The 19,686-nt window shown below is 36.7% G+C and overlaps 3 protein-coding genes across 4 annotated transcripts; all 3 read left to right on the forward strand.

Moving 5' to 3' along the window:
* Nucleotides 1-1,378: 1,378 nt before the first annotated feature.
* On the forward strand, nt 1,379-5,821 carry LOC147479296 (sec14 cytosolic factor-like). Of its 2 annotated transcripts, XM_086576478.1 has the most exons (6): nt 1,379-1,578; nt 1,683-1,938; nt 3,359-3,395; nt 3,930-4,050; nt 4,809-4,919; nt 5,356-5,821. In XM_086576478.1, the coding sequence occupies exons 1-6, from the start codon at nt 1,504-1,506 to the stop codon at nt 5,497-5,499; spliced, it is 744 nt and encodes a 247-aa protein (XP_086432604.1). In that variant the 5' UTR covers nt 1,379-1,503; the 3' UTR covers nt 5,500-5,821. The 2 variants fall into 2 exon arrangements, with proteins under 2 accessions (XP_086432604.1, XP_086432605.1); XM_086576479.1 differs by lacking the exon at nt 4,809-4,919 and having other exon boundaries at nt 1,388-1,578; nt 5,356-5,629.
* Nucleotides 5,822-6,551: 730 nt separating this feature from the next.
* On the forward strand, nt 6,552-11,743 carry LOC147479297 (sec14 cytosolic factor-like). The gene is made up of 6 exons (XM_086576477.1): nt 6,552-6,790; nt 6,866-7,121; nt 9,040-9,076; nt 9,848-9,968; nt 10,874-10,984; nt 11,195-11,743. Exons 1-6 carry the CDS (start codon nt 6,716-6,718, stop codon nt 11,336-11,338), a joined length of 744 nt encoding a protein of 247 aa, XP_086432603.1. The 5' UTR covers nt 6,552-6,715; the 3' UTR covers nt 11,339-11,743.
* Nucleotides 11,744-12,486: 743 nt separating this feature from the next.
* Nucleotides 12,487-19,268, forward strand: LOC147479298 (vacuolar-sorting protein BRO1-like). The gene is given in 9 exon segments (XM_086576108.1): nt 12,487-13,185; nt 13,273-14,223; nt 14,662-14,751; nt 15,257-15,325; nt 16,338-16,478; nt 17,413-17,461; nt 18,174-18,277; nt 18,378-18,389; nt 18,391-19,268. Coding segments are annotated over 9 exon segments (2,634 nt in total). The 5' UTR covers nt 12,487-12,513; the 3' UTR covers nt 18,937-19,268.
* The last annotated feature ends 418 nt before the right edge of the window (nt 19,269-19,686 follow it).

Below are 19,686 nucleotides of genomic sequence, written 5' to 3' on the forward strand. Positions count from 1 at the left end.
GGAGAAAGATTTGCATCTAAGGGTACAATAGTAATTTTAAACGTATAAATTAATAATAATAAAAAAATCTAATATGGCCCCCACGTGGGTACCATGTGCACAGTGACTAGTATACAAAAAGAAATATTAGAACACGTAGTCACGTACTACTTCCTCGAAAATATATAAACTTCAATTTGAATTTATAATCATCAAATATAAAATGTTATTTCCTAATCTGGAATGAGCCCACAAATTCCACTGTCAGTAACCCAGCCTTCTCAAATTTATTACATCATGTCGTTTCATATTTATAAACACGTAACAACTATTCCTTCATCAATAAGAATTTCGAGGTCTTGAAAGTTTATGAGTTCAACTCAAATTGTGAGACTGTTTTCATTATTATATTGGTGATCGTCTCAGTTGTTAATTACCTTAAACAGGTTGGCAAAGATTATCTTGACATCAAGATACTATGGTTTACTCCAACATCTTAAGAACTTATAGATCATAATTAGTAGTTTAAGTCCGGATATTATTCTTTTACACCTAAAAATGTAAATGGAAGAAAATTGGTAGTTAAGTATATAACATTGATATGAGTTAAAATTAGGTTGTGAAAATGAATCAAATATATGCAAAAGAGTAACAGTGTGAACACGAGTTATGAATGTGAACTGTAGAGATAAGAGGAGATTTTTGTCACACGAATTATATGTTACACTGAAGTTTCAGGCTCTGTATATATGCCCGTTCCATGTGATTGAGCATACAACTTAAACATTTGGGCACCACCATTACCTAACTCATATTTGTTTCATATTATTCTGATTTTTTAACCAATTCAAACTTATTTGACTCAAAGTTGAAAGTGAAAATTGCATGCCCATGTATAATTCTTATGATCATTTCAAATGGCTACGAAACTTAGTGCTTTCCGTATAGAGATGTCGGACCTACTTCCAAAACAATCCTTGCATTGTTTTTGTTTGCTCAATGAGGATGACTCTCATCTATTACCTCTTGCATCCACGTTGCATTGACATTTTGTTCTATGGTTGAGACTTGATCGAGACTTGAGACTTGATTAGAGTATTGCCAAGTGCAGGTATAGACGTATATATAGAAGCAGGAATCTAATTTTGGCTGTTCTTCCAGCTGTTGATGTTTCGACGTGAATTGTGAAAAAGGCTCTTACAAAAATTCAAATAAGAACAATATAGATTGGAATTCTTTCAGCAAAATTCCAAGTTTTTTTCGGCAGATTGCTATAAGCGTGTGTCACACGAAAGAAGTTCTGTGGAATTTCCAACGTTCAAACTTCAAAGTTTCGCATTGGCCACTTCACTCGTGGCTCACAGCTACTTGGCTGCTTGCTTGAGGACTCGTTTAGTTCATTCCTCGAAACTTTGAAAGTCATCAACAGTTCAGCACTATTATTTCTCTACATAATAATCATTCTTCTTCTCCCTTCCCTTCACTTCCAAATCCACACTTCCACACATCTATCTCTCTCTCTCAATGGAGGGCAAAAAAGAAGCTGCACTATTAACAGAAATGAGGAAGTCACTTGAGCAGCTAAGCTCAACAACTGAGGTAGCTAGATTTTAGTGTTTTACTAAATGCCCAAGTTACAAAATAATGCAGACACCCATTATATATAGTTTTGATGTAATAAAGTGGTTGGTGGTTTTATACAGGACTATGGTGATGCCATGTTGATGAGATTTTTAATAGCAAGGTCAATGGATCCAATGAAAGCAGCTAAGATGTTGGTTAAGTGGAAGAAATGGAGAGAAGAGTTTGTACCATTGGGTTTTATTCCTGATTCTGAAGTGCGTGATGAGTTAGATGCTAAGAAGATTTATTTGCAAGGGCTTTCTAAAAATGGTCAGCCTGTTGTTATTACTCAAGCTAAGAAGCATTTCGCCTCAAAAGATCAAACCAAATACAAGAGTGAGTACCATCTACTTTTTCTCTTTTACCCATTTTATAATATATTAGGACCATTTTCCCTTTTAATTAGTATTGCCCAACTTATGCTTTGGAGTGTTTTTAACTTGCCCTTTATTTGATTAGTATATGTGGTCCTAGCTACATTGTTGAAGTTGTCACTCTGGACAACTCTATACTGCTTGAATACGTAAAAGGGTGACCATGCTAGTTTTCAAGAGACATGGGAGTAATTTGAAATCCCTCAAACGTGGGATAACCTCAAAGTTGTTGTCATCTTATGAAGCTTAAAAATCTTTTGAACAAGTTGTACGACGTATGCAGTAAGAGGATGGAACATGAACATGGTATGCAGTACTACATAAACCAGCCTGTACTGACATCTAATAAGCTCAGCTCAAAAACCCTCAGTGAAAACTAATATTAAGTTGGCTCTTAGGAGTACTCTATAAATCTTAGTAACCCCTGGTAAGGTGCATTAATGATTTAATGCTTTATATGCATATGCAATTATACATGTACAAGCAAATTTAAGACTTGGTATTCTGGTGAGACTTGTGATGTCATAGTGGATCTCTTGTTACTTCTATTTTTTTGTGGATTGTGGTTTTAGTGATTGATCGTTGCTGTGAGGCTCTCTTTTACCGCACTCGGGAAGGAAATGATACACGGTCTAAGGAATGCTAAAAAGTTGAATGTCTTACGCCATTTGATGTTATCCCCCCCTCCCTCAATTGTTGTATGCTGTTTTACTTTTCTGTAAAACTTTTGGGTCAAGTTATTATGATTCATGGAAGTACGACACCCTAGATGCAAACATTCTCGACTTCTTAGGTCCCATGGAGAGGAGAAGGATTAGGTGCTGATTGTTAGTGGAAGAGATTTCCCCACGGCCCCACCCTGGAGATCATCTTGAGCAAAATATCAGCTCATTCAGGAATTTTAACCTTGCTTAAAGCAGTTTTCCGTTTATTGGAATTATCTAAGTTCTAGAAGTCTCAACTTCACAACCCTCTTTTGCAAGGTTAAAAATGCTTGAAGGTGCTGACTTTTGTCAAAGGTGTTCTCCATGACTGGTAGATCATATCCACCAGATCAGCATTTGATTGGGCCATATGAACTTGTGTCGTTAAATTTGCCACATATGCATGTGTCAGAGTAATCTGCCATTGTTTTTTTACCAACATAACACTTACAGAAAGAAATTATCAGAGGCAGGCATGAACTTGTGTTGATAATGTTAGTCCACATTCATATGAGTAACCTCGTCAAATATAATCTTTAAGTCCACATTAAAATACACGATTCGTTGTTTCTCATCTTTGGAGTTACAAATGGATTTGTTTGTGTCATTTTGTCGTTTCCATATTTCGTTAATAGACATAGAAATGATTCTCATTTTGTTGTTTCTTTCATGCTGCAGAATTCGTGGTACATCAATTGGACAAAACAATTGCAAGGTAAGATATTTCCATATTAGCAACATAAACAGACTTTTCTGTGATTCCATATATATTGTATTCTCCATTCCCCATCCCCCTTTCATTGTCAATCGAGTCCTAACATATCCGGAATTATTTGTTAAGATATAAACCAGTGTCTCTCATTGAAATACATGGACTAGTGTGTTCTCGAAGAACTCATTATAACTAATAACAATTCTTAAAACTAGAATTCAAAAAAACTTGTGGGTTAAGCTAGTTTGCCATTCAATCAATGACTGTGTACAACATGGAGATAATGATAATTTTATTTGATTTGGGGTGATGAAACTAGATGCTAACTGCTTGTCTATAGGTGTTGTCTTGAATAAACTCAGAGGAAACCTTGAATGGAAAACATAAGCAAAAATGTGTCTGTTGGTAGCAATGGAATTACATATTCTTTCTGGCGATATACTTATTTTTCTATGAAGTGGAAACTAGATATCTTAAACTGGGAAAGTTCTCTTGAAATGTCAATTATCTTACAAAATTCTGTTTCTCTTAATTTAGCTCTTTCAAGGAGGGAAAAGAAATAGGAAACGAGAAGTTTATTGCCATTCTTGATTTCGCTAATAGTAGCTACAGGAATATTGACTCTCGTGGATTGGTTAACGGATTTCAGATTTTACAGGTGAGTTCTTCTTCTTTTTTGCCCTTTTCTGAAAAGGTTAAATATCATAACTTGAAAAAGTGATGCAGCGGATCAGAATATATAAAGAAAAACTTATGCATCAAACCATATTTGAATTAGCACCGAACTGCTAACACTTAACACAGCCTACAATGACGCATGTTGGAACATAACTTGTTGGCTTACTGATGATGCTACTGGACTGGAAATGATAGTTGGAAACTAAACGTATATGGCCTGTCAAAGTTAACAAGATGCAAAACTGCTATCCCTGCACGGAAATACTTTCTGCTTGGAGTGCTAGTTATTCAGCGTATGTACGTATGTTGCTTGCAAGGTGCAGGCCGCATATAGTATAATATAAGACTTAGCATTGTTCATTGATAAATGATAAATAGCTTAGAGTGCAACCATGTTCATACATTATGTTTGAAGAAGTTTAATATCCAATGTATGTAGAAGTGTTCTCCGGAGCCTCCTTTATATCCATAAAGTGAAATTCCACTGCTCAATTATCATCAATATGGAGCTTTAAGAGATTGAACAGCGAGGATCCCTGATAGTGTCATAAATGTCGCAGGAATGTGTACTGGAGAACCTTTTGCTTTAAGGAGTAAAATTTCAAGCCTTGATTTAATAAGACCAATTCTAACTCATCCTAGAGAATAGTTGAAAACAGATAATAGTTTTCTTTTCTTTTACATGATTTTCAGTGTTCTTCCTCTCCACTTCTGATCATGTTTGAACAACTTCCATAGGCTTATTACCCTGAGCGCTTGGGCAAGTTGTATATTTTAAGTATGCCATCATTCTTCGTGAGCGCTTGGAAGATGATTTCTCACTTTCTTGAGAAGGCAACTCAAGAAAAAGTAAGTGTTTCACTTTGTGCTGATCGTTTAATTTACCTCTTCAAATAAAACAAAAAGTACACTACAACAGAAAAGGTGTATTACATCGTTCACTAAAATAGTGGTGGTAAAACTATATCACATCACTTTAGAAAGTGATGTTAGCTAGTAGTGGTGACTTTAAAAGTTGGTATTATTAACATCACTTTTTAAAAGATGTTAGTTATAAGGGTAATGATACACGTCACTTCTCAAAGTGATGCACAAAAGTGATGTTCTCAAAAGTGTTTCTTGTTGCAGGTCCTATCTAACAATTTAGTCTGCATCATGAAAATCTAAAATATGATATTTCACAAGCACTTTTTGGAACCAAATAATAATTTGAACAGCCTCAATTCTTATAGTCGTTATAGACTGTCAGTTAAGCTGTTAAGTGCAAGTATGTCTTCTCTTACAGGTTGTGATTGTGAGCAGCGAGGATGAGCGCAAGATTTTCATCAAGGACATAGGGGAGGATACACTACCAGAGGAGTATGGTGGCCGAGCCAAGCTTGTAGCTCTTCAAGATGTTATACTCAAATCAATTTCCGTTGTAGATTAAAAGTTACTTTCTATTACACCTGAAAAGCGATACCACGCTATCTCATGCTTATAGTGACGAAAACTTGTGTATCAAGAGGCCACTGTCAGCTTAGTTAGTTCTTTGATGAAATTCCATTGAAGTTCTGATCTCAGAGTTTCCAAGAGTTGGTTCTCAAGAACAAGGACTCCACAATCAATTTGCGGTTGTTCTCTATCACCTCACTCAGTCACTCAGTTGCTACTTTAAACTTTCCTACAATGTATGTCAACTTACACCGGTGCATATCTGATTCAGACTTCTCTGTGGCTTGTAATTGCATACTTTGGAGTCTTGCAGAGTAGTGTGGTGTTTTGTTCAACGCACTTAATTTTCGTAGTTAGCGGTAAAAAAAAACGACTCAACTCTTAAAGTATTACTTGTTTGTCTAAAAAGAGCTAGCCAAGTACTCAGTGAGGAAGCTTGGGAGGGTCAGATACGGATAAGCTCTTTTTTTTAAAACGGTAGGTTGAGACAGATCCTACCTGTTGATTAAACTTCAAAGAGTTACATACCTCCCTAAGAGTATGATCGTTAGAAAAAGGAGAATTCTCAGTACAACAACACAAACTCTAAGCCTTACAATCATAAAAAAACTCATGAACATAGTCCATTCGGACACACACACATAAATAACCACCAAACAAAAATTTATCCCTTAAGACCGGATGATCATTTCTTAAATGTTTCTACACATTCTCAAAATTGTAGAAAAAAGTCTCACATTCACAGCCAAGCATATGTTAGACTAAGAGTATATCTGAAATTTCCTTAATGTATCTATCAAGATTCTTATCTTTGTATCTTGCCTTCATAGCTAAGGTATGACTAATTTCACCAGATAACATGTTATACAGGATACGGGTGCTAATTTCGTGTCCAGAATCCAGATTAATTTCGTGTGGGTTCCGGGTCGTGTACAAAACTGCCGCCTAGTCGTCAGGAATACTGAAATTTTAACAATACAATGTATTGAAATTAATAAGACTTTTCGGCAGATTACTATAAGCGTGTCAAAGTCAAAGGCAACGAAAGTTCTGCGAAAATCCAAGCTCTTGGTTGAAATTTTGGGCTGTCCAAAGAAACTGGTGGTTCACAGCTACTTGGCTGCTTGAGGACTCCTTTTAGTTCTTTCCTCAAAAGTCAACACTAATATTTCTTTACGTAATTGCTCACTCTTCTTCTTCTCTCTCTCTCAATGGAGCACACAAAAGAAGCTGCACAATTAACAGAAATGAGGAAGTCACTAGAGCAGCTAGGCTCAACAACTGAGGTAAGTTTTTGTGTTTTGCTAAATGCAGACACCCGTTATAGTTTTGATGTAATCAAGTGTATGGTGGTTTTACAGAACTATGGTGATGCCATGTTGATGAGATTTTTAGTAGCAAGGTCGATGGACCCAATGAAAGCAGCTAAGATGTTGGTTTCATGGAAGAAATGGAGGGAAGAGTTTGTACCATTGGGTTTTATTCCTGATTCTCAAGTGCCTGATGAGTTAAAAGCTAAAAAAATTTATTTGCAAGTGCCTTCTAAAAACGGTCAGCCTGTTCTTATTATTCAAGCTAACAAGCATTTCCCCTCAAAAGACCAACCCCAATTCAAGAGTAAGTATACCTTTCTTTCCCCTTGCCTATTATTGTCTGTGAATTGGTTTAACTTATGTAAATTGGTTTAAAGTGCTAAATCGATACTACACTGTTAAAATCGTCGTTTTGGACAAATCCATGTTGTTTGACTGTGAATATGAGGGACCCTACTAAATTATGGAGATGAGGGTGTAGTTCAAAAAGCCCGGGAACATGGAGGTATCTCAATGTTACTCTTGTTCAAAGGTGTTGTCATCTTATAAAAGCTTAAAAAACCCTTGGCAACAGTTGTAGGTGGCCTTTGGAAAATTGATTTGGTTGAGCCCTAGTAAAATTAATATGTATTTACCTCTAGTGTTGTCTTATAAACCTTGAAACCCTTGGAAAAAAGCTAATAATAATGTGGCTCTTAGGGGCATTATGAAAATTGGAGTTGCGAAATTGATCAACCCAAGAAAATCATTCAAGCTAACAAGCATTTCCCCCCCAAAAGATCAACCCCAATTCAAGAGTGAATGCCCCCTACTTTTTTTTTGCTTGTTTAAAGATATATTAGGACCATTTGCCCTGTGAAATTAGTACTGTGCAACTTATGTCTGGGGGTGTTTTAACTTATTTTTTATTAGTGTATGAGGTCCTAATTGAAGCTACATTTTTTAAGTTGTCACTTTGGACAACTCGATATTGCTTGAATATGTATAAGGGGAATCATACTAGTTTTACAGCAACACGGGAGTAATTGTGAAATCCCCCAAACATGGGATAACCTCTATGCTACTCTTGTAATTCTTGTTCAAAGGAGTTGTCATCTTATAAAGCGTAAAAATCTTTTGGACAAGTTGTATGGCTTATGCAGTAAGAGGATGGAAAATGAACGTGGTCGAACTCCTAGTGAGTTTGCTTTATAATACGTAAACGTGTACTGTCATCTAATAAAGCTCGAAAACCCTCACAGAAAACTAATAAAATTAGGCTCTTAGGAGTAAAGGAAAATCGAAGTAACCCCTGGTATGGTGCATTAATGCATTGCATATACATGTACAACCAAATTTAAGACTTGGTATTCTGGTGAGACTTGTGATGTCACAGTGGATCTCGTTACTTCTGTTTTGTTATGGATTGTGGTTTTAGTGATTGATCCTTGTTGTGATTTTTACCGCACTCAGGAAGCAAATGATACATGGTCTAAGGAATGCTAAAAAGTTGGATGTCTTACGCTATTTGATGTTTTGCCCCTCCTAAATTGTCGTATGCTGTTTCACTTTCTGTAAAAACTTTTCGTTCTTGTTATTATGACACATGGAAGTACGACACCCTAGATGACAAACGTTCTCGACCTCTTGGGTCTCATATGGAGAGGAGAAGAATTAGGGGTGATTGTTGGTGGAAGAGACTTCCCCACAACCCCACTCTAGAGGTCATCTTGAGAAAAAAATCAGCTCATTCAGGAATTTTAACCTTGCCCAAAGTTGTTTTCCACTTTTTGGAATGATCTAAGCTCTGGAAGTCTCAACTTCACAACCGTCTTTTACAAGGTTAGAAATGTTTGATGGAGCTGATTTTTGTCAAAGGTGATCCGTGTTCTCCATGACTGGAAGATCATATCCACCAAATCAGCATTTGACTGGGGCATATGAACTTGTGTCGTTAAATGTGCCACATATACATGTGTCAGAGTAACCTCACATTGTTTTCTTACCAAACTAACACTTATAGAATGAAATGATCAGTGGAAGGCATGAACTTATGTTGAGAATGTTACGTTCATATGAGTAACCCCGTCAAATGCAATATTTAAGTCCACATTTAAAATACAGGAGTCATTGTTTCTCATCTTGGGAGTTTCAAATGGATTTGTTTGTGTCATTTTGTAGTTTCCATACTTCGTTAATAGACAGAGAAATGATACTCATTTGTTGTTTCTTTTATGCTGCAGAATTCGTGGTACATGTATTGGACAAAACAATTGCAAGGTAAGATACTTTGCTATTAGGAACATAAACTAATGTAGATTGAAGTGGCGGAAGCAACACTTAATCAAAATCTACACTTTGTAAAACCCGAAAAGTCTCACATTTATTGATAATCACTCAATAATTCATAACACACATAAACACAACTAAAACAACTCCTTGAAACTCTAACTATAAGCCCTTATTTATACTAACCCTAGAAAGCATAAACCAATAGGAACACGACACGTGTCACAACTAACTAATGGACTCAAACCATGGGCTTCGATTCAACTAAGGGCGCATGCCCATGGCACTGACAATATCAAACTAATGATCTACATCATAAACACTGCCTTTTCTGTGATTCCATATCTATTGTATTCCTGAACCCAGTGTCTCATGGAAATACATGGACTGGTTTGCTCTCCAAGAACTCATTATAAGTGAATAACAATTCTTAAAACTAGAATTCAAAAAAACATGTGGGTTAAGTTTGCCATTCAATCAATGACTGGGTGTACAACCTGGAGAGTATGATAATTTTATTTGATTTGGGGTGACGAAACTAGATGCTAAAGCCAAGTGCTTTTCTATAGGTGTTGTCTTGAATAGACTCAAAAGGAAACCTTGAATGGAAAACATAAGCAAAATATGTCTGTTGGTAGCATTGGGATATATTCTTTCAGCGATATACTTGTCTTTCTACGAAGTGGAAACTAGATATCTTACACTGGGAGAGTTCTCTTGGAATGTCAATTATCTAATAAAATTTTGTTTCTCTTAATTTAGCTCTTTCAAGGAGGGAAAAGAAATAGGAAACGAGAAGTTGATTGGCATTCTTGATCTGGCTAATATTGGCTATAGGAATATTGACGCTCGTGCATTGATTACCGGATTTCAGTTTTTACAAGTGAGTTCTTCATCTTTTTTGTCCCCTTTTCTGAAAAGCTAAATATCATAATTTAAACAAGTGATACAGCGGATCCGGATGAAGAAAAATATATGCATCGAACCATATTTTTAATTAGCACCGGACTGCTAACACTTAACACAATATGTAAGAATACAATGAAGAAGAAATATAGCTACCTCAATGGACGACTTGGGTTCTGCAAAAGCACCAAAAGTTTGCATAAGCAGAAACATGATGTAAAATTTACTGGCTCAAATTAGAAGAGAAGATACTTTTTTAGACAGCTTGTTTAAAAAGTAATTAGTTTCCTATCAAATTCAACAAGACACCCCCCCCCCCTTCCTTCCTTTCACCAAAATCAAGCCTTCAATGACGCATGTTGGAACATCACGTGTTGGCTTACTGATGATGCTACTGGACTAGAAATGATAGTTGGAAACTAAAAGTATATGGTTTCCCAAGTGATGCAAAATCACTTGACCTGTACAAAAATACTTTCTGCTTCATGTGCTAGTCATTGAGCATATGTGCGTATGTTGCTTGCATATCTGCAAGGTGCAGGCTGCATATCTTGATTAACAGCTTAGAGTGCAACCTTATTCATACATTATGTTGGAAGAACAATTTACTCATGTAGAAGTGTTTTCCGGAGCCTCTTTTATATCCATTAAGAGAAATTTCACTACTCAGTACTCATCAATATGGAGCTTTAAGAGACTGAACAGCGAGGATCTCTGATAGTGTCATAAATGACGCAGAATTTCAAGCCTTGCTTTAATAATACCAGTTCTAACTCATCCCAGAGAATAGTTGAAAACAGATAATAGTTTTGTTTTCTTTTATATGATTTTCAATGTTCTTCCTCTCAACTTCTGCTTATGTTCGGACAACTTCCATAACAGGCTTATTACCCTGAGCGCTTGGCCAAGTTCTATATTTTAAGTATGCCATGGTTCTTCGTGAGCGCCTGGAAGATGATTTCTCTCTTTCTTGAGAAGGCAACTCTAGAAAAAGTAAGTGTTTTACTTTTTCCTGATCTTTTACCTCTTCAAAATAAAACAAAGATGTGTTTCTTGTTGCAGGTTCTATCTAACAATTTAATCTGCATCATGAAAATCTAAAATATGATGTTTCATAAGCACTTTTTGGAACCAAGTGATAATTTGAACAGCCTCAATTCTTATAAGACTGTCATTTAAGTGCAAATATGTCTTCTGTTACAGGTCGTGATTGTGAGCAGCCAGGATGAGCGCAAGACTTTCATCAAAGAAATAGGGGAGGAAACTCTACCAGAGGAATATGGTGGTCGAGCCAAGCTTATAGCTCTTCAAGATGTTACACTCAATTCAATTTCCATAGTAGATTAAACAATCATTTATTGGATACTCATTTAATGGCAAAAGTAAGTGAATCAAGAGGCCACTGTCACCTTAGTTCTTCCGTGGAATCCATTGAAGTTCTGATCTCAAAGTTTCCAAGAGTTAGTTCTCAGGTATAACTTGGATTGAATCTCAGGTGGATACTGGTCAACAAGGACTTGAGAATCAATTTACATTTAATACATCCAATCAAAGTAGCTCAGTTTGCTACTTTAAACTTTACTACGATGTATATCATAATATGATGAATGTTTTCTACGAAAAACAGTACCTTCTATGACTCTTTGTTGAAAATTTCTGTGTACTCGTGTGCTTGGAAACTAGTGTGGTGTTTTATCCCACACACTTAATTTTTCGTAGTTATCGGTAAATAAAACTTCTCAACTCTCAAAACTCAGAAGTATTACTTGTTTGTGTTAAAAGAGCTTGTCCCAGTGCACGAGGCTTCCACGTAGGTCAAATGCGGATAGGGTGTTCCAGATAGAACCTCATAGCATCTCTAGGTGGTAGTATCACTTCTCAAAAATTTCAAATTTGCTTTCCAAATTTGGAATTTTGCGGAAATCCAACTTTAGGTAGAAACAAATTCGGTCGCATAATTTGTCTAGCCACATTTTTGTTCACAAATTTGGGATTTCGGATGTGGATGCGGATGCGGAGCGACAGTAATAATGTCACGCGCTATTGCAAATGTTGTCCCAATTTTTTTTTTTTACTTTGACCAGCACATCGCGCCAATTGTATTGTGCGCTACTCCTAATATCGCGTTGGATTTTTATTTTTGACTTTTTCAATTTGGGCACTACAGTGGGAATATTGCGTGGATTTTTTATTTATTTATTTATTTTTTCACTTTTTTCAACCTCGCGCGACATTACCAATAGCGCGCGTGATAAACCCTACAATTAAATTTACGGTCGATATTTGTGACCACCTAGAGTTGGTCAAAATTTGCGTCCAATTTCTCCAAATTTCACCTTCAAATTCAAATTTGAAAGAAAAACTACCACTCAATCTGGCAGTCAACTGAGGGTGGTATTAAAAATAAAGAAATACAGAGGAGAGAAAACTAAATAACCTAAAAACAAGTCCAAGTCAATATATATAAACCCAAGAAAAAAAATGAATTCATACCCTTTTCTCTCTCTCACAGCAAGAAAACAATGTCTTCCTCCACAACAACAACAACAAACATAATGTTATCAATCCACGAGAAAAAAACAATCTCACTCGACCTATACCGACCCTTACGAAACTACATAACATCTCACTACTCCGAACGAGAAGCTCAAAATCTCGAAGACGATCTCGATACCCTCAAAACATATCGTACCTCAATCGAAAGATTCCCAAACTCATCTTCAGATTCCCTCGACATAAAACGAGACACGTACCAATCCTATTACAGATCATTATGTGTTATGGAATCTCGCTTCCCAATATCGGCCGATAATAAAGATCATATTACTAGTATTTGTTTCACATGGTATGATGCTTTTAAACCCAAATTGAAATCAGTGCAGTCTAATATTTCGTTGGAAAAGAGTGGTGTTTTGTTTAATTTAGGTTCTGTTTATAGTCAGATTGGGATGGGTGCTGATAGATTGAATGTGAATGGTTTGAAACTTGCTTGTAATTCTTTTATGAGTGCTGCTGGTGTTTATGTGTTTTTGAAAGAGAATGTTTCGGTGAAATCGAATGGGACTGTGGATGTTGGTGTTGAGTGTGCTGGTATGTTGGAAAGATTAATGCTTGCTCAAGCTCAAGAATGTTTTTTTGAGAAAGTTGTTAGTGAAGGGAGAATGCCTGGTCTTTGTTCTAAAGTCGCCAGACAGGTCAGTTTCGTTACATTATTTTATGTTGCCCATTTGATAATTACTAGAAACTGTATACCATATTACTCAGGATGAATTATTGTGTAGGTTGGTCTTTTCTATGAGGAAGCTTTTGCAGCCTTAAGTGCTACTCCTCTCAACCAGCATTTCGACCGCACTTGGATATCTCATGTACAGCTAAAGGCGGCTCACTATTATGCGGAAGCTTGCTACAGGGCTGGTTTGGAGTTGCATGAGAAAGAAGAGATTGCTGAGGAGATTGCGCGGTTGAAGAGCGGGATAAGCGCTTTGTCTGATGTGAAGAAATCAACTAGGGGTGTTGCGGCACAACTTGTAGATGCAGCTTCAAAGTTAGAAGTGAATCTAAATCAAAATCTGGAAAGAGCTACTAAGGAAAATGATAGGGTTTATCTCATGAGGGTTCCTGCTATCAGTTCATTATCTTCACTTCCAGCATATTCTCTGGTCAAGTCCACGCCAATGACTGAAGTCCTGGACGCAAGCAAAGAGAAGATGTTTGCAAGTCTTGTCCCTGACAGCAGCGCAAAGGCTCTTTCCAGGTATACGGAAATGGTTGACGACATCATTCGCACACAAGCAGAGAAGTTGCAACAAGGTAGTGAAATAACTCGAGTGAGGCTCAAAGAAATGGACCTACCGGATTCTATTCTTGCACTGGAAGGGAATTTTAGTCTACCAGTAGAGCTCAAAGAAGATGTAGAGGCAGTGCAGATCAGTGGGGGACCATCTGGCTTGGAAGCAGAGTTGCAGCAACTTAGAGATCTGAGAAGGGTGAACCATGAACTGCTAGTCCAGACTGAAGAGCTCTTAGAAAAAGAAGCTCGAGAGGATACTCAGTTTAGAAGCCAATTTGGGACACGTTGGACTAGGCCGCAGTCCAGCACTCTGACAAAGAACTTGCAGGATAGGTTGAACAGATTTGCTGCTAATCTGAAGCAAGCCGCGGAAAGTGATGGACGAATTGAGCGTGCTGTGAGAGATCATGCAGCACTTATGGAGATACTTGATCGCCGACCAGTATGTTTTCTTCATCTTTCTTTTTCGTTGTCTGTCTTGTGAGGATTATGTTCCAAGTTATTACTGCCTGACCCTTCACATTCATTATCTTTTTCATGAAGGAGTGCTCAATTATGATTCTCAGTGTTGTCTTTCTGTATCTTATATTTAAAGAAAATTGTGATCATATTTGAACTTGATGACTATTGGGCTCACATTGACCACATTAGATACGTTTTTTCTACAATTTATTTGTCTCTCTGCCTCGTGACTCTCCTGTAACATGTGTGACTTCCAACGTTTTTTTGGTGTGTGTGTGTGTGTACCTGCATCATACCTTCTCAACTTAATTGTGATTCTGTCATAAAAACAGTCGCTTTTCTGGTTGCCATTAATTTTTGCTGCTGCAGGAATGATGTTCTTCTAACCATTTTTTTTATGAACTTTGTGCTGTCTCAGATAGAATCTGCTCTTCCAACTCTAGCAAGGCCAATGATGTCTTTGGATGCCAATGAAGATGCTATTGTAGGAGCACTAAAGCAAAGTCTGGTAATTACTCCTTTCTTGCTACATCTGGCATGCTGCAATTTCAATTTTATGCTACAACTTTCTTTTTATCTTTTTTGTTTAAAGGTAAAAGAAATCAACCCCCCCCCCTTTTCCGTATCAAAGTCTTGTGCTGTTTTATGCTTTGTCTTTCATTGTTGAAAATGAATTCAAGCACTATAATTTTTCATTTCAATTTTCAAGACATATAACACAGTTTGGCTGTCTGAGAAGTAGATTGGTGGATGTTTTAATCCCATGTATACCGATCTCAACGGGCACACTTCTATATTCCGATCTTGACATGAATAAACTAATAAAGTTACTATGGAGAACATTTAATTGCCTCGGGGGATTTTTTTTTTTTTTTTTTTAAGAATTGCTAAAACCAGTGTCACATTGAGATGGTTTTATAAACACACGATGAAATGTTCATTGGTTTTATCATGGTTGTTATCGGTGGAACTGTGGAAGTGATGTTTTCTTAGTGCATGCTTATCCTATGCAGAGGCAATTGGAAATTCTTGGTGCACAACGTGCTGGTCTTGAAGACATGCTCAAAGAGATGAAAAGGAAGGTGCGCTTTTTGTATATTCTTTTGATTTTTTTTATCCATTTACCTGGGGCGTGTGATACTTGAAAACATGTGCATATATTCTGCTGCATTGACTTTCTGTCACACTAATCTATATCTGCTGCATGCATCTTTTTATCCTCTCTGTATAATTACGTTGTCAGCCATTATTCTTTTTAGAATTTATAGATTGTACTTGTGGCCTTCTAAAGTTCAAAATTACCTTATGTAGTCATGTGTGAGTTTTGTGGTAAATTGATTCCATATTGGCGAACAAAGAACATGTGGTAGTCCTAAATGTTATTGCAAGGTAAAATTTGCGGTTGCAAGGCAAATTTAAATGTACCGAAAATGGTAATAATATGACGCCATGAAAATATTGCAACTCTGTGTTTATGATTGAATCTTGTAATAACGTCTGCTATACGGTAAGAAATTACATGTGCAAACACGATTTGAAAATCTGTCTATAAATGCTCGAAGTGTTCGTACTAAAAACGTATTCGTGTAGTTATACTTTACAACATATCAAAATCCAAGGTTCGACAATCGAATCATATGCACATTGTTTGCTCATTTAAGAAAAGATACAATGGGCGGTGGGTCATGGTGACTAAAATCTTAAGAGAAGCATCAAGCATGTATCAAACCATATTTTTGCAAAGAATGAAATGAAATTTTCAAAATATGATAAAATAATTAACACATGTCAGTGTACATTGTACGATAGGAATGAGTTTACCTCACTTGTTCACATTGTTAAGTGTTACTTCATAATAATACTCTTACAGAGTAAATTACAGACACACAGACACCAAACTGAAGTAAGTTTTCTTAGATGCTTTTGAATTTGTTGAGTGTAATTGCAAAAGCCTCGTCACTTCTTCTTCACCTATCCATTCTGCCTACGTTTGAAGAAAAGAATATTTCTGTTTCAGTTTGTCAACTTATTTTTAAGTAAATGATTGTGGTCTCTGGTTATGTCTTCGTAACTGTGCTTATGATGCTGTTGCAGGATGATATACTGCCCAAATTAATGACGTTTAATGGCTCATATGAGGATCTCTTTAGGAAAGAAATAGCTAAATATAATCATATTTGTGAAGAAATTTCAGAAAATATCGAGGCCCAAGAACACTTATTACTGCAAATTCAGGTCAGTTTCTTATCCTTTTTACAGTAATCTAAGTGTTAGCCAAATCGATACCTTAGTTTGTTTGTAAGTATTACTTCTTTCTGCTAAACAGGATCTATTGAACTCATGATTCATTAGATTCTTTTTATGAATGTCATTTCTGTAGATGTATGCATTAGCTAGTATTTGATACTGAAAAGTACACAATAATAACCTAGTATTTGCAAAATCATATTAGTAGTATATAATTGTTTTGAAATGACCTCACGAACAGTTGTAACCAGTAAAAGTTTAGATGGTATTACTCGCCTACTAACAGATATAGAGTATTCCTATCTCTGAACGATAACTGCACTCTATCACTTATATGTAGGCGCAGTAGCCATGGATTTGGATGCACGATAAAGATCTTCATAATAAATCATAATAATCGACATACTCCATTTTGCATTTGTTTTAAGATGAAAAACTACAGATAAAACTCTGGATAAACTGAACATGAATTCGATGTATTGGGGAAAATAATTCGAAAGTTTCTATTTTCATTTTCATTTTTTCTTTGTCATATTACATCTCCGAATGGAATATGGAGTTCGTAGCCTACTCATTCCTTGGAGTTAGGACTTTATGTTCAGATGGGGTGTTCCTTGCTTGGCCATGCATGACACCTCCTTTGTTTAGTTTCTCAGTTGTAGTTCTTTCTTGTATTGCTCTTGTGTCGACTTCCCCTTGTTGTATTTTAGTGGGTCATCCTAAAAGGGCGAGATTTTTGGTTATCTATATACATACACTTTACCGATCAGGCAAAAAAATTAAAATAAAAATGACTTTCATCTCTCGAGTCTAGGATGGTATTCCACCGGGCTGCCTTTACAATGAAAACTCATCGTATATACAGTTTGGCTTGCTATACTTGCATTTTTATTGCTTATATATTTATCCTCCTTCTTTTCAGGCTCAAAATGATGAATTTGCTGCTGTTTTTAATCTTGAAGATTACAAAGGTGGGTACCACTTACTGTAATGTAACCCATGGGGCAAGAAACTGGAGATTGCTCTTTAGATATGTCGTTATTTAGAAAAGATGTTTCTCATGTTCATGCTTTAATTCTATAGTTTTAGTCTAGAATATTGATCCAGCTTTGAGTTCTTTTTATTTGTTTGTCTCTGGTGCATATTTACCTCCATGGCTTATATGTTCTCTTCTAGCTTTTAAGAAGTTAACGATGAAACTCTTTCACTTAGAATCATAGAGGAGAATTTTTTGGTGGACGTCATGGGGGTTTGGATCCTGATTTTCCAATAAGTGCTTGCTAGTTTGTTGTTGGGGACGTGAATTGGGTCATGTACTTCTGTACTCGTTTTTATCTCAGCTTCAGATCTACCTTCATTTATCAAGCTCAGAGATCGAAAGAAGAAGAAAAAACATGAACCCTGTTTCTGGATAAACAGGTCACGTGGGGATAATTTGAAAATAGATTTTGAACTGTCAAAAAAATGTTTATACTCTATGGGTAGGTAAGTATGCTGTTAAAAACAAGTCCATGAATGTTAAGGCAAACAGATTTGTCAAAAAATTAAAAATTGCTTGCTTGTACTGAAGATTTCTGTGCTGTGTTCTGCATGCCTGAGTTTGTAAGTTCGGAATGGAGCTATTGCATTCCTATTGAAGGAGTTTTGTTTATATATCTGAATTTCCTGAATTCCTACTTGCAGCATCTCGTGAGAAGAGTTACAAACAGATTGCAGCTTCTATATCAAAGTTCCGTGAAATCAAGGATAACATTAATGAAGGACTGAGGTTCTATGTCACTCTTCAAGTGAGAATTTACGTCTTTTTACTGATAGTAAAGTTTTAATGGCATTGCTAAATGCCAATTATATGTTTAGATGAAACTCGATGTGGTTTTATTTTGACAGGATGCAATCACTTAATATAAAGCAGCAATGCAGTGATTTTGTGATGACTAGGAACATTCAGTGCAAAGAAATGATTGAAGATGTGCAGAGGAAAATGGCTGGTCTAAATTTTCAGGATGGTAAGAGTGGCGGAGGCTACGGTGGAAGCTATCCTTCAGTTGGACAATCACACCCTAGTCAGAGGAATGTTTCCCAGCAACAGCCAGATGCCCAGAATCCACCATATCCTTTCCATTCTCAGAGACCTTACTATCCGCCTGCAGAGCACCAGGTGGCGGCAGGATATTCTCAACCTCGCCCCCCATATGTTGCGCCACCACAACCACTGCCTCCTTACCAAGTGCCTTCTAGTAGCACTTATCCTGGTAGCAGTTATCCCCCTCATGCCCAGCAACAGCAGAATCTGAACCACGAGTATGGGCAACCTGCTTATCCTGGATGGAGAGGTCCTTACTATGCCCATGGACAGCAACCTGGATCACATCCCCCACCTCCTTACACTGTCCCAGATCCATATCCACCACCTCACCAAAACAGCGGCTACTACAAGCACCAATAGTACTTGCTTTATCTTGTTGATTGTTTCTGGCAATTGGATGTTGCGTGATCTACGACTGGGTGTCTATCTGTAGTGTCTGTATCTACATTTCGGTTTAGAAAATAAATGTTTGTATAGTGTGACTGCTTAGTTGAGATTATAAAGGCAAACAGAAAATATTCAATGTTATGTAGAAAAGGAATTTTTATACATCCAAACAGTAAGGACATTTGCGATTAAGATAGAAGAAACCATCTTGATGGTTATTTAGCAAGATGACGGTGATGCGTATGTAAACTGAGTGATTGTGTATTGTTATTGTTTTTAGCAGTGAATCAAGTTGCAACTATTACCGATTTGAGAGTTTTGATGGTCATTCCGAGTGTCAGCAGTTTTCCATGATTATTGATTCTATGATGCAAGGAATCAAGGCCATATCTTCATACCTTCATAGACCTTCACAGAACTGACAGAAGTACTTGAGCTTTCTCATTTTAACATGTGAGGGGTAATGTCAAAAAAGGAAATCAGGAGGGTGAGATCGTTGATGCCCAGATTTTAAACTAGTAGTGATGTGGGAGACATGCGACTTGTCGTTTATAATGTAACTCCTAGATATGGTAAGAACTTTGGAGGTGGAATTTTTTGATGTGTCCTTCAACCAAGTAAAAGAGTTCGCTGGGGAGAGCTTCCCATTAGGATGCGTAGTGTCTAACAAAAAATATGGAGCAACAAGCAAAGAATAAATATGTTTAATAGGATAAACAGTAC

This window comes from Coptis chinensis, chromosome 8 (genome assembly GCF_015680905.1).
Source record: "Coptis chinensis isolate HL-2020 chromosome 8, ASM1568090v1, whole genome shotgun sequence".
NCBI lineage: Eukaryota > Viridiplantae > Streptophyta > Magnoliopsida > Ranunculales > Ranunculaceae > Coptis > Coptis chinensis.

Excerpts from the sequence above, each read along its gene's own strand:
- LOC147479296 (XM_086576478.1), top strand. The coding sequence starts at position 1,504 with ATGGAGGGCAAAAAAGAAGCTGCACTATTAACAGAAATGAGGAAGTCA. Across the intron at positions 3,396-3,929 it reads TTGGACAAAACAATTGCAAG|CTCTTTCAAGGAGGGAAAAG; the intron begins GTAAGATATTTC and ends CTCTTAATTTAG. Across the intron at positions 4,920-5,355 it reads AGAAGGCAACTCAAGAAAAA|GTTGTGATTGTGAGCAGCGA; the intron begins GTAAGTGTTTCA and ends CTTCTCTTACAG.
- LOC147479297 (XM_086576477.1), top strand. The coding sequence starts at position 6,716 with ATGGAGCACACAAAAGAAGCTGCACAATTAACAGAAATGAGGAAGTCA. Across the intron at positions 6,791-6,865 it reads AGCTAGGCTCAACAACTGAG|AACTATGGTGATGCCATGTT; the intron begins GTAAGTTTTTGT and ends GTGGTTTTACAG. Across the intron at positions 9,077-9,847 it reads TTGGACAAAACAATTGCAAG|CTCTTTCAAGGAGGGAAAAG; the intron begins GTAAGATACTTT and ends CTCTTAATTTAG.